Genomic DNA, 14,023 nt, shown 5'->3' with positions numbered 1-14,023 from the left:
GCACCCAGATGGGGCCCCAGGACCGAGTTTGGGGAAACCCTGTGTAACAGTATAGCTTCCGTCCCTCTCCTCGCCCCAACCTGGGCTCGAACCAGGGACCTTCTGCACACATCAACCACAGTCACTCACGAACTTGTTGTTCCCCTTGCCCTGCAAGGGCCGTGGCTTTTGTGGCGCGATGGGTAACAATGCTTCGTGAGTGACTGTGGTTGATGTGTGCAGAGGGTCCCTGGTTCGAGCCCAGGTTGGGGCGAGGAGGGGACGGAAACTATACATCTATGTCTCAGAGCGAGTGACATCACCGACTGAAACACTGTTAGCGCGCACCACCGCTAACTAGCCAGCCATTTCACATCGGCCACACTTGCATACATTACATTCAAACGTGTGATAAATGCAGAGGGATCTCTTAAGCTCATTGCCTATACCAGGGCTCTCTAACACTGCTCTTGGAGCGCTACCATCCTCTGGGTTGATAAGCTGTTAGTTACAACTGGGGTTGGAGCGAAAACCATCAGGAGGGTATCGCTCCAGGAACATGGTTGGAGAGCCCTGGCCCGGGCAGTAAACCCTTTCACCCAGTCTTATCCCTGCTAGATCGTAACTCCAACACCAACCAACTGCAGCAATGAAAGAGGACACAGCAGAGAATCACTACAAAGTCTGTTTTATTGAGAAAGCAACGGAAGCTTGTATTTGTGTCTTTAAAAAAAGGGATAAAAGAAATGAAATTAACGAGGATTCCAACATGTTACACACATTTTTTCATCACGGGAGAGAGAGGTAGGAGGAGCGGGACAAGGGGTTGGAAGAGGGGGATAATTAGGTCTTGGATCATCTTAAAACCTTCCAGAACGTTCCCGGTCCCTGGACCTCCGTTTCTCGCGGTCTCGTCCGCCACCTCTTCCACCATCGCCACCACGGCCACGGTCTCGGGAGCGAGAACGCCTTTCCCGGGATCGCGAGCGAGAGCGGTGTCCTCCTCCTCCTCCTCCTTTGCTAGAAAGGGAGAAATAAAATGCTTGAACCACAGCACACAACTTAACCAGCCTACAGAATACTCAAAAACCTCAACTAAAAATGAGGCTTTTACTTTAGTCAACTACAGAAGTACCAGTGGTGGGGAAGTACCCAATTGTCATACTTGAGTTCAAGTTGAAGATACCTTAATAGAAAATGACTCAAGTAAAAGTGAAAGCCACACAGCAAAATCCTACTTGAGTAATAGTCTAAAAGTACTTGGTTTTAAATATAATTATCAAAAGTAAATGTAAATTGCTAAAATATACATAAGTATCAAAAGAAAAAGTATAAATAATTTAAAATTCCTTATATTAAGCAAACCAGACGGCACGTTTTTTTATTTATTTTTATTTTACATTTACGAATAGACGGGCACACGCCAACACTCGGGCATCATTTACAAACAAAGCATGTGTTTAGTGAGTCCGCCAGATCAAATGCACTAGGAATGACCAGGGATGTTCTCTTTGCGTGATTTAGACAATTTTCCTGTCCTGTTAAGCATTAAAAACGGAACGAGTACCTTTCGGTGTCAAGGAAAATATCATTAGGAAATAGTACCGTAATTGCTGGACTATTAAGCGCACCTGAATATAAAGCGCACCCACTGAATTATAAAAAAAAATATGTATTTTGTACATAAATAACTTGCACATGTCTATAAGCCGCAGGTGCCTACCGGTACATTGAAACAAATTAACTTTACACAGCCTTTAAACGAAACACGGCTTGTAACAAAAATAAATAGGCTTTAACGAAACACGGCTTGTAACAAAAATTAAAACAGTAGCCTACCAAGAAAGTCATTGGTCACCATCTTCCTCCTCCTGTGCACTGAAACCACTGAAGTCATCTCCTTCAGTGTCGGAGTTGAATAGCCTCAGAATTGCTTCATCCAATGTTGGATCGTTTTCATTGTCGCTCGTCACTTTCATCCGGAGGCAAATACCCCGCTGAGCTCATGCTGCCCCTTCAACACGCAGCAGTCCAGCCTTTCGAAACCCGTTGATGATAGTGGATTTTTTGACAATGCTCCACGCTGTCAGGACCCACTGGCAGACTTGACCATAAGATGCTCTTCGCCTGCGGCCCGTGTTAGTGAAGGATTTCTCCCCACTTGTCATCCAAGCCTCCCACTGAACAAGGAGCGCCACCTTAAATGCATGATTTACACTGATGTCGAGAGGCTGCAAATACTTTGGGCCATCTGCTTTCTTCCCTCTAAAAGCTTTTGTTGTCTTTTTGCACCGAGTCAGTTCCTCACGCTGCTGTTTCCAACATCTTATCATCGACTCATTAAGGCCAAGCTCCCATGCAGCAGCTCTATTTCCTTTTCCAACAACCAGATCGATCGCCTTCAACTTGAAAGCTGCATCATATGCATTTCTCTGTGTCTTTGCCATGACGAGGGTGACGAAATGACTACCGTAATCAGAATGATGGGAAGTTTGAGCGCGCTCGATTGACGTCACATTATGTGACGGTGCTCAGTTTTTTGGCGGCATGAATCTTGTGAAAGCGGGAAAAATCCATAAATTAGCCGCGTCGTTGTATAAACCGCGAGGTTCAAAGTGTGGGAATAAAGTAGTGGCTTATAGTCCGGAAATTACGGTACATCATTTTCTTTAGGAATGTGGTAGAGTAAAAGTCAAAGCAATCAAATACAAATAGTAAAGTACAGATACCCCCCCAAAAAACGACTTAAGTAGTACTTTAAAGTATTTTTTACTTAAGTACTTTACACCACTGCCAAGTACAGTATTGGATGCTTCACCATTCAATCCCATGGAAACAGTCAAATGTTCACCGTGACACAGAACAAGGTCTTCCTGGAATACAAACATTCCCTAGAATGTGTCCTACCCTTTTCTGCGGCGTCCATACAGGTCCCGACGGAGTTCCCTGGAGATGGGTTTCAGGTGCATGAAGTTGCAGAAGCCTCCTCTGGTGCACTCTCTGTGGATGGTAGGCAAGCAGGGGGTTAATACTGTTACCGCGTGTGAGAAAAGCTTTTCCAATCTCCACCTGTATCCACTGACTATCACCTTTACCACCCTACACTCCAAAGCAGAGGCTTTGATAGCCAAACAGTTCAACTGGAGCCTGTAAGCAAGCAATGGGTGTTCCAATGGAAAAACACTTGAGGCACCATCCCAAATGACACCCTATATAGTGCACTACTTTGACCAGGGCCCATAGGGAATAGGATGCCATTTCCCAACACAGCCGGAGTTATATAGTTATATGCTGTAGGGAAACAAGACTACATTCTCCCTGTCGGATAAGAGGTGGCAACTTAAGCCTCAAGCCAAGGGTGTATTCATTAGGAAGAACATGGAACAAAACAGGGAGGATTCTGAATTTGTCCAATAGAAACTCTAGTTTCCGGGTGTAAAAAGTTTTGTGTTTGGTGTAAATGGTTTACGTTGAAAATAGTTTTAGGACTACTGATTACACGGTGGAACTGTAACAATATGGTGGAATGCAGTGGTGAAACAAGGCGTCTGGTTATTGTTGCAGGTACACCGACTGTCACACACACAGCAGTGTACAGACATTCATCAGAAAGAGAGATGGACACTGACCCCATCTCATACTGCCGACAGCAGGCTTCCCTGAAGTCAGTGACGGGGGAGAGCTCTGAGTGGACAGGCTGACCGTTGAACCAGCGGTTGTTCAGGTCCATCACCGCTTTCTCCGCATCCTCTTCCCGACGGAACTACACACAGAGAGAGAGAGGAGAGGCCATGTTTTAGACAGAGTTATGCTCCGATGAAGGTCGATGAACCCAAAGACGAGCTACTATAAAAAACAGGACTTTCTCCTGTTTCTCCAGACAGGTTAACGCAATCACACTGAAGATGGATGCAGGGAGAATTTAACATGGCTGACATGGGATCTCTGACCCTCACCTTCACATAGACGTTGCCGACCAGGTGGTCGCCAAGGTTGTCACACACGTTCATCTCCTCCACCTCTCCGTACTTCTCCTCCATCTCTGTGAAGACTTCCTGTAGGGGTTAGGGTCAGAAGATGGGGTTAGGGTCATGTGTGACAAAACAAACACTGATTGATAAGTAAAGCAGCACCATGGAGACCCACTTTAAAAGATCCACTAAGAACTACACTGAACAAAAATATAAAAATGCAACAATTTCAAAGATTTTACTGAGTTACAGTTCACATAAGGAAATCAGTCATTGAAATAAAGTCATTAGGCCCTAATCTATGGATTTCACATGACTGGGAATACAGATATGCATCTGTTGGTCACAGATACCTTAAAAAAAAGGTAGGGCGTGGATCAGAAAACCAGTCAGTATCTGGGGTGAACACTATTTGCCTCATGCAGCGCGACATCTCCTTCGCATAGAGTTGATCACGCTGTTAATTATGGCCTGAGGAATGTTGATCCACTCCTCGTCAATGACTGTGCAAAGTTTCTGGATATTGGCGGGAACTGGAACACGCTGTCGTACACGTCAATCCAGAGCATCCCAAACATGCTGAACGGGTGACATGTCGGGTGAGTATGCAAACCATGGAAGAAGTGGGACACTGTCAGCTTCCAGGAATTGTGTACAGCTTCTTGTGACATTGGGTAGTGCATTATGCTGAAACACGAGGTGATGTCGGTGGATGAATGGCACGACAATGGGCCTCAGGATCTTATCACGTATCGCTGTGTATTCAAATTGCAATGGATAAAATGCAATTGTGTTAGTAGTCCGTAGCTTATGTCTGCCCATACCATAACACTACCATAGGGAACTCTTTTCACAACGCTGACATCAGCAAACCGCTCACCCACACGACCTCATACACGTGGTCTGCGATTGGAAGTACTGCCAAATTCTCTAAAACGATATTAGTGGTGGCTAATGAGAGATATTAACATTCAATTCTATGGCAACAGCTCTGGTGGACATCTTCTGCAGTCAGCATGCCTACTGCACACTCCCTCAACTTGAGACATCTGTGGCATTGTGTTGAGTGACAAAACTGCACATTTTAGAGTGGCCTTTTGTCACCAGCACAAGGTGCATCTGTGTAATGATCGTGCTGTTTAATCAGCTTGTTGATATACCACACCAGTCAGGTGGATGGATTATCTTGGCAAAGGAGAAATACTCACTAACGGGGATGCAAACGAAATTGTACACAATTGTAGAGAAATTTGTGCGTGTGGTTCATTCATGGGATTTTTTAAATTTCAGCTCATGAAACCAACACTTTATTTAGAGATCCAATTAATAACTAGATCCTTTAATCATTAGACTATCTAGAGACCCACTAGTCTATATAGACTCTTTTCTTTAAATGCGTTGTAAGCAGCAGCAGTAAACAGTCTGCTCTTGGAAACAACACCAACATGATTCTATTAATACTCTAGGACAGGTCATCCCCGCAGGTCAAACCAATGACATAATGCACTGACAGGCCCTGTGTGAGGGCATCAAAACCATGGTGTATTATGGGTAAATTGTGACCGAGTAATCTACAAATATTATTGAGTAGTTATTTATGATACAAGACGATTTGTACATCAGTTACGTCTCGTCTTCAAAGTCAGCTGCAATGTGGAACATACCCATGGTTTCTACATGGCTGACAAGACTCACTGAGGGTCTTTTCCATTACACAACTACATATCCTCTACTGTACAAATACTGCCCCTTTCACGTCAGTGAACAGGGACAATATTGGCACAGCAGTATTGATCCTGTTGTGAAAAGTAAATGGGAGAGAGGAGGTTGATACGGTGCACAACCGGCAGGTTTGGCAGAGATGAGGTGAAACATCACAAGTATCTCGTGCCGAGGTCACTCACCTCAAAGAACTCGTCATAGTGCTCTTGCATTTCCACATCGCTGACGGCACCTAAAACCATGAACAAATAACCAGTCAGAAAGCAGCCAGGCGGCGGAGGCAGAGTCACTAAGCATCTGCATCAGTGCAATTTCACATCCAACAACTTATGAGAATATATAGACAACATACCAAGCTGAACCATGAAACTAACATACAAGTTAACTTTGTGTACGTTTCACACATGTCCTATAGCCACCATTTTAACTCCCGGTTAATTCATCCCCCTTGGAAATCCCCAGATAAACATTACAATGGTGCAACAGCTTAGTAAATCAGGCCAGTGATCTATTAGATTTGTATCAATTAAGCCAAGTTCGAGGATACATTAAGATGACACCACTTTGGAACAACAACCTTAATGACAGTGTCTCAGCACCAGCCAGCTCCAATGACGGCGTTTGAGAACACTGGCAGTGGAGCTGGCTGGTGCTGAAGATGAGTGCAGACGAAGCTAGTATGACAGTGGAGCTGGCTGGTGCTGAAAATGAGTGCCGACGAAGCTAGTATGACAGTGGAGCTGGCTGGTGCTGAAAATGAGTGCCGACGAAGCTAGTATGACAGTGGAGCTGGCTGGTGCTGAAAATGAGTGCCGACGAAGCTAGTATGACAGTGGAGCTGGCTGGTGCTGAAAATGAGTGCCGACGAAGCTAGTATGAGCAAGAAATGCATGCAAACTAGTCAATTTTAGAAGTTGAAAGTCTAGAAAAACAGAACCATTCACTGCATTTCAGGAGTATTTACCCATAACGTTCAACCTGAAGGACCGGACAGGCGGCTCCACATTTCCCCCTGTGGTCTTGGTATTAAACTGAATGACCCTCATGCAAGAAGCAATATAATGGCTAGGTAAATATGTAGCTGATATCTTGCCAGTCAGAGGGGGTCTCTGGCCTTCTCCATGACGCAAACACTACTTAATTTATATTTCACATAAGCAACAGCATTATTGTGTGCCATGGGGAAAGCTATCCACACTGAGCCCATCACACCAGGCCCACATCAGTGATGCCTCCAGGGATGTCAGTGTACATGTTTGGATTCAGCTAATAGGAATATAATAGCATCTGGGCGTTGTCTGGGCACATTGAATTCAGGTCCAGGCTACTAAAAACAAACTAAATGTTTCCCAGGGAAAAAAATCTAAGGTATTGCTACTGTTTCCTGGCAAATGGGGGTGTTGTTGTAGTGTAGGTAGGTGTACACCAGATAACAGTATAATATAGAGGTGGTGTTGTAGTGTAGGTAGGTGTACACCAGATAACAGTATAGTATAGAGGTGGTGTTGTAGTGTAGGTAGGTGTACACCAGATAACAGTATAGTATAGAGGTGGTGTTGTAGTGTAGTAGGTGTAGAGGTGGTGTTGTAGTGTAGGTAGGTGTACACCAGATAACAGTATAATATAATAGAGGTGTTGTAGTGTAGGTAGGTGTACACCAGATAACAGTATAATATAGAGGTGGTGTTGTAGTGTAGGTAGGTGTACACCAGATAACAGTATAATATAATAGAGGTGTTGTAGTGTAGGTAGGTGTACACCAGATAACTGTATAGTATAGAGGTGTTGTTGTGGTAATGATAACAGTATAGTATAGAGTGTTGTTGTAGTGTAGGTAGGTGTACACCAGATAACAGTATAGTATAATGGAGGTGGTGTTGTAGTGTAGGTAGGTGTACACCAGATAACAGTATAGTATAGTGTTGTTGTAGTGTAGGTAGGTGTACACCAGATAACAGTATAGTATAGAGGTGGTGTTGTGGTGTAGGTAGGTGTACACCAGATAACAGTATAGTATAATGGGGGTGTTGTAGTGTAGGTAGGTGTACACCAGATAACAGTATAGTATAGAGGTGTTGTTGTAGTGTAGGTAGGTGTACACCAGATAACAGTATATATAGAGGTGTATGTAATGTACACCAGATAACAGGTGTGTGTTGTAGTGTAGGTAGGTGTACACCAGATAACAGTATAATATAATAGTGTAGGTAGGTGTACACCAGATAACAGTATAGTATAGTAGGTAGGTGTACACCAGATAACAGTATAGTATAGAGGTGTTGTTGTGTAGTGTAGGTAGGTGTACACCAGATAACACAGTATAGGTATAACAGTATATATGGAGGTGTGTTGTAGAGGTGGTGTTGTAGTGTAGGTAGGTGTACACCAGATAACAGTATAGTATAGAGGTGTTGTTGTAGTGTAGGTAGGTGTACACCAGATAACAGTATAGTATAATGGATAGTATAGGTGGTGTTAACAGTAGTGTAGGTAGGTGTGTACACCAGATAAATATTATAATGTTAAGGTTTTTTTATTTTGTTGTATTTTACCTAACAGTATTTTACTAGGCAAGATAACAGTTAAGAACAAATAACTTATTTTCAATGACGGCCTAGGAACAGATAACAGTATAGTTAACTGCCTGTTCAGGGGCAGAACGATAACAGATTTGTACTTTGTTAGCTCAAGGATTTGAACTTGCAACCTTTGTAGTGTAGGTTACACAGTAACAGTATAGTATACGCTCTAACCACTAGGCTACCCTGCCGCCCCATATAGAGGTGGTGTTGTGGTGTAGGTAGGTGTACACCATATAACAGTATAGTATAATGGAGGTGGTGTTGTAGTGTAGGTAGGTGTAGACCAGATAACAGTATAATATAGAGGTGTTGTTGTAGTGTAGGTAGGTGTAGACCAGATAACAGTATAATAGAGGCGTTGTTGTAGTGTAGGTAGGTGTAGACCAGATAACTGTATATAAGAGGCGTTGTTGCAGTGTAGGTAGGTAGATATTATAGTTATCTGGTGTATATAATGAACAGTCCATGCCGCAGGGCCTTGCAAATGTAGGGGGAACTTACAGCGTATACCATCGGCAGACTGGGCAGTGTTTTGAGGGTTACGGTAAATGTTCAACAGGGCAATGGTCTGAAATACAAAACGTACATTTTTGTGATACATGTCAAGCAGAAATGGGGTTTTGGGGGAAGAAAGTTAAATTAGATAAAGTATCATGCTCCTTACAACAGGCCCTGAAGAGAACACACTGGGTCAGCTAATACTTCCTCAATGGACACATTTGAAGCCATAACTAGCTTCATTAGTCCCCTCTATGGAATTCTGCTCTGAACCACAGAGTGCATGGTGTGATCTGAAATGCTGAAAGAGAAGGAAACGGCGTGTCTCCTGACCACAGACGTCTCTGCCAGGGCTTCACAGGAGGCTGCAAATCACAAGGAACTCAGAACGGATCAAAGTAATGCCGGGTAAAGAGACATTACTGACAAGTGTTACTGGAGAAGTAGCAAGGACTCTGGTATATTCATGTGTTGATCATTCAATCCAACACATTTTTCCCAAAGGAAATAGCTGTTTGTGAATAGGCCACAGTACAAAAGTCATCTAAGTAAGCACATGTGAAGCCATCTCTGGGCTATGGCGGGAGGGAGGTGTTTGGCTAGTTCTGAGGTCCTTGTTTGGAAAGTCAGTCATCAGAAGAGAACAGAACCGTGGCCCAGACAGTCTCCTGTGAGAGTCCACAGCCATACCTACCGGTGTGAGAGGAAAGGCGTCAGCTCTAGTAAGACAGGGCTCAACACTGGGTACTGCTCACACAGTGGATGGTTGCAACTAGGTCTACCCAATTATAAGACTTGTACTCAAGGTAGTTTGGGATTTAAATTGGTCAATATGGCCTATAGCATTATGGAATATGTTTTTGTTTTGAGTGGCCGAGAGAATGTGTATAAGAGGGCAAAGACTGAGGCAGAGGAAACAGAAATATTTGACGATACAAAAGAGATTGAGGAGTATCCAGTTTATTTATCTGATAGTAATTGTTTGCCATTCGGGGTGGGGACTGGGAGGAGCAGTTACAGTAGCCGAAGTGTGAGAGAGGTACTGTAATGTTGGGTTCCCTGCTAACAGAGGTGAGGCAGTCCCTCACAGCTCGGCTGCTACGTGACCTACATATGGAGAGCAGGAGGGGGGGAAAGGAGGGATTTCTGAACCCCTGAGGCTAACAGATCTTTGGACTTACAGCGAGAGGCGTCGGCCGTCTGTGCACTGTTTTGGGGGTTACGGTAGATGTTTTGAATCAAGATGGTCTGCCGGGATGACAAGAATACAAGAGATAAATCATTAAATTTGTGTAAATTCCAAATGAGTCTAGGTCCCTGATTATTGACGTAAATACACTATTGTGTTTACCGACTTAGGAGTCAAATCTCTCCTTAGAATCTATGGGCTGTATTTCAGAGAAGTTGGGGTAGAGGACAGAATGTGAACAGAGCGAGCTCAATTTGACTGGAGCGTGCAGCGAGTTTCCAAAGGCTGGAGCGTCAGCCTTCTCGCCCGATTCCAATAGCGCTCACTTCCCGAGCTCAGGGCACGCAAAGCCCAGCATGCATTTGTAGTCTACCTGTGTGCTGCTATAGCCCCTTGCTTTAGTTACTGTCATCAAAAAATAAATAAATCAAGGTGACTTACAAAGACGAGAAGGACCAAGAGAGACTGCGGTGATGTAGTGTCCACAACTAAAGAATCATTTTGGTGGCTTCCTGGGTCTAAGGCACTGCATCGCAGTGAGGCTGTGTCACAACCGGTCGTGTCACAACCGGCCATGTCTGGGAGTCCCATATGGTGGTGTACAATTGGCCCAGCGTCATCTGGGTTAGGGGAGGGTTTGGCCAGGGGGGGGGGGGCTTTACTTGGCTCATCGTGCTCGTGACTCGTGGCAGACCAGGCGCCTGCATGCCGACTTCGGTCATCAGTAGAACGGGGTTTCCTCCAACAAATTGGTGCGCCTGGCTTCCGTATTAAGCGAGCGGGTGTGAAAAAGCACGGCTTGGCGGGTCATGTTTCGGAGGACGCACGACTCGACCTTCACCTCTCCCGAGCTCGTTGGGGAATGGCAGCGACGAGACAAAAATAGGGAACACGAAATCAGGGACAAAAAGGCGGTACAAAAATTACACCAAAAAATTATCATTTTGGAATCTGAAAGAAATCCCGAAAGCATGATGGGGAACTTACTACGTGCACATGCTAACAGAAAGGAACGAGGTGGGCAGCTAGCTAAGAGTGTTATTGTAGCAAAGTATTTATAAACTAAGTTTTGTTAATTTTGGTTCTATTATCTATACAATATGCCATAATTGATTTTGGCTCAATAGGTCTGGCATATTACCTCTTTCAAGGAGCTCTCAATTTTTATAGGATTATTTGTTAAATTGTGATTTAAATGAATGGAGCGGCTGTGTTTTTTCTTCTGTGTCTGCAGAGCGTTTTTTTAGCGGAGCAATTGGAAAGGACGTGGATCGCCGCGCAAGCACCACTCCATGAGCGGGATTTCTGACCGGCTCAACTCCGCCCACATGCTCTGGTAGAGGAGGATCATCCAATCAGTCTACTGATAGAAAGCTTTGTTTTGTTTCTCATGGTTCGCATAGGGCCAAGCACAACTATCCTGAGTTGGGAGACCGAGGGTTAGGTCAGATTGAGCCTTTCGATATGAAGTGGCTGAGCTGTTTAATGAAGCACAAGGACAGGGGAATTGAGCTGCCACCGTGTCTATCAAATGTCTACCAAAGAGCCAGGCAAGCCGTCTATATGATGGGAGCAGGTTGGCCGCATGTCCATGTGAGCATAGTCAAAAGACCCAGGTTGGAGGAAAATATATACCATTCAGGATAACACTACATTTCATAAAGGTTGTGCCATCTGCCATTGCATCATGCATACCATAATCAGCGTTAGCCTACCAGTGGCTAGGGTGACCACATATCCCGGATTGTGCAGGACACTCCCACATTTAAATTCAATTAAAAACACCACTAATTTACAAAAAAGTTAGATGTCTGTATTTAAGTCAGATTTCCAGTTCATTTGATGAGAATTTATATTCTTAACCGTCTCTTTTGTAGTCATGTTACACTTTTGACAAGATATATTGTAAGGCCGTGGTACTGGTAACGTTGAACACTTCTCCAATCGTTGAGGATCTCTGATATTCTGCACAGAGCAAGACGAGACTGAGGCCAGTGTCATATTGTCAACCAAAATCACATGTCAAATCCTTTTGGGATTTGCTGCTGACAGGGAGTAAACTACTTACAAAAAGTTTGCTTTGATGAATAGCTACAAGAGTAAATATTAGACTGACAGAAGGTAATTTTGTCACACTTGTAAGGCACTCCGTACTCAGTTGCTCATTCAACGTAATTGCTGCTACTTCACTCAATCCCATTTTAAGTCTTCCTTCCTAACTGTATTAAATTCTCTGACAAACCAGAAATGGTTCCTTGGCCAAATATTCCCTGATTTTCATAACAGCCACACATGGTCTCTTTTTTTTGGTCACCAAATTTTGTGCGAGCCCGGAAAAAAAGAGTAGGCTTCATGCGCTTCCATTACCCTGGTGCAGCTGCAAAAAAAATGTATTCACGTTCGTGGGACAGTATAGCCTACGTCTCGCAAATCATCCTGTTGTCCCGCATTTGGGTATTTTAAAAATGTGGTCACCCTACCAACAGCAGTTGCTTCTCTTCTGATGATAAATATTGACTGAGAAGCATTGACATGCTGACAAGCCTATCCTCATCAATCATAATGCAGGTTCTCTGAAAGGCAACAGAACACAATGTTATATACACACACACTTCTGTAGGTAAGCCAATCGTGGAATCTGAAATGCAAACGTGCACAGGGTTAGTGGAAACAGATCGGTAAACATTTAGGTCTACTTTACATCTGCTCAGCAACCTGTTCTTCCACATGATGCTATTGCAGTATGTACCTAGGCCCATTGGAACATGGAAGCAACATTGCACACGTGAATGGAATTAGGGCTGATTGACAACACTGCATGTTTCAGTAATTCATTAATGATTATTTGATCCTACACAAGGTTAAGTCCAATCTCCACACAAACAAGTAAACAATCAAATGTGAGTATAATCAGTAACGCGAGCTAGCTAACAAAGAAACCTAAGGAAGTCCCGATACATTCTAGTGGACAATATCACACGCATCGGGCAATTGCTTGCCATAAACCCCTAGCTAGCGAATCATATTCAAGACATAGAAGTACGCTTACCTGGCTGAAAGTTGGCTTGTTGTGCAACCTAGAGCAGCGGTCCCCATGTCTGCACGCTCCAATTTTAAAGTAGAATGAACAATTGACCCTTGAACATGGACAAGAAAGTAAACAAATTAGATGTTGATAAATGGCTAGGTTAGTGTTCGCTTTGTATAGGTTTGTTGCTGCATCTAGCTAGCTACAGTGGAAAACAAAAACATGATTCGGTGTATACTTGTGCAGTAGCCAACCTAGCCACTGGAGTCGTCTCGAGACAATGCTAAAGAGTTAGCTAGCTACAGTAGCACGCTAGTTAGCTGCAGATTAGCTTAGCAAACCAAACTTTGAGGTTATACTAACTAGCAAACTATTTAGCTACTGACTCGTAAAACATTTGATACTAAATTGATCTAGAAAATAAAGACTGATTTAGCTTAGTCTGGCCGATTTGGAGGGATACTGACGCGACGCAGCACATGCCGCATTTTCAAACCAAGCCGCCGCCTCCTCCATTCAAGCAAGTTAACTAGCCTTCTACAGTATAGTCAGGAAGCTACGCTAGCTAGCCACACAAGTCTGAATGAAAAGCAACGGGTGCAGTAGCAGTCGTATTTGTAAGTAACCTGGTAGCTTTTTGGGTTAAAACGTGCACGTTCTACAGAATAGCCATTTTATTAGCATTATTATTTCAGCAGTTTCACAAAAAGACGAAATAACCTACTTGTCTTTCTCTGTTCCGAAAATGGAGGCCAGGTACTCCGCCATCTTCGGTTTGTCAACTAAATGGTGCTCTACGTCATGTATTCGACACTTGCCGCTTTTTTGACAGAGGCAAAAGCTGTGCTCTTCGTCATTGTCGTTTGCATACGCTCTAATCTTGTCTGTTTTTTCCCCTTAATACTCTCATGGGGGCGCAATTGCATCCATTTTGATTTCATGAATAGGGCCAAAGATTATGATAACTAAAGCCCTTTCATCTGTTTTAGGGCCCTGTAGAAAATCTCTGCCTGTATGCTACGCTGAATGAAGAAGAAGAAGAAGGAAAGAAGTT

At 43.7% G+C, this 14,023-nt stretch overlaps 1 protein-coding gene across 1 annotated transcript; it reads right to left on the bottom strand.

Moving 5' to 3' along the window:
- Window positions 1-650: 650 nt before the first annotated feature.
- LOC135530373 (splicing factor U2AF 35 kDa subunit-like) lies at window positions 651-13,785 on the bottom strand. The gene is made up of 8 exons (XM_064958704.1): window positions 13,694-13,785; window positions 12,991-13,078; window positions 8,756-8,822; window positions 5,855-5,904; window positions 3,936-4,034; window positions 3,609-3,742; window positions 2,887-2,979; window positions 651-999 (listed from the first exon to the last, which is right to left on the bottom strand). Exons 1-8 carry the CDS (start codon window positions 13,735-13,737, stop codon window positions 840-842), a joined length of 735 nt encoding a protein of 244 aa, XP_064814776.1. The 5' UTR covers window positions 13,738-13,785; the 3' UTR covers window positions 651-839.
- Window positions 13,786-14,023: the final 238 nt, after the last annotated feature.

This window comes from Oncorhynchus masou, unplaced genomic scaffold (genome assembly GCF_036934945.1).
Source record: "Oncorhynchus masou masou isolate Uvic2021 unplaced genomic scaffold, UVic_Omas_1.1 unplaced_scaffold_1327, whole genome shotgun sequence".
NCBI classification, from domain to species: domain Eukaryota; kingdom Metazoa; phylum Chordata; class Actinopteri; order Salmoniformes; family Salmonidae; genus Oncorhynchus; species Oncorhynchus masou.
Note: the sequence above shows the minus strand (reverse complement) of the source record. Positions and strands in the feature narration are given on the sequence as shown.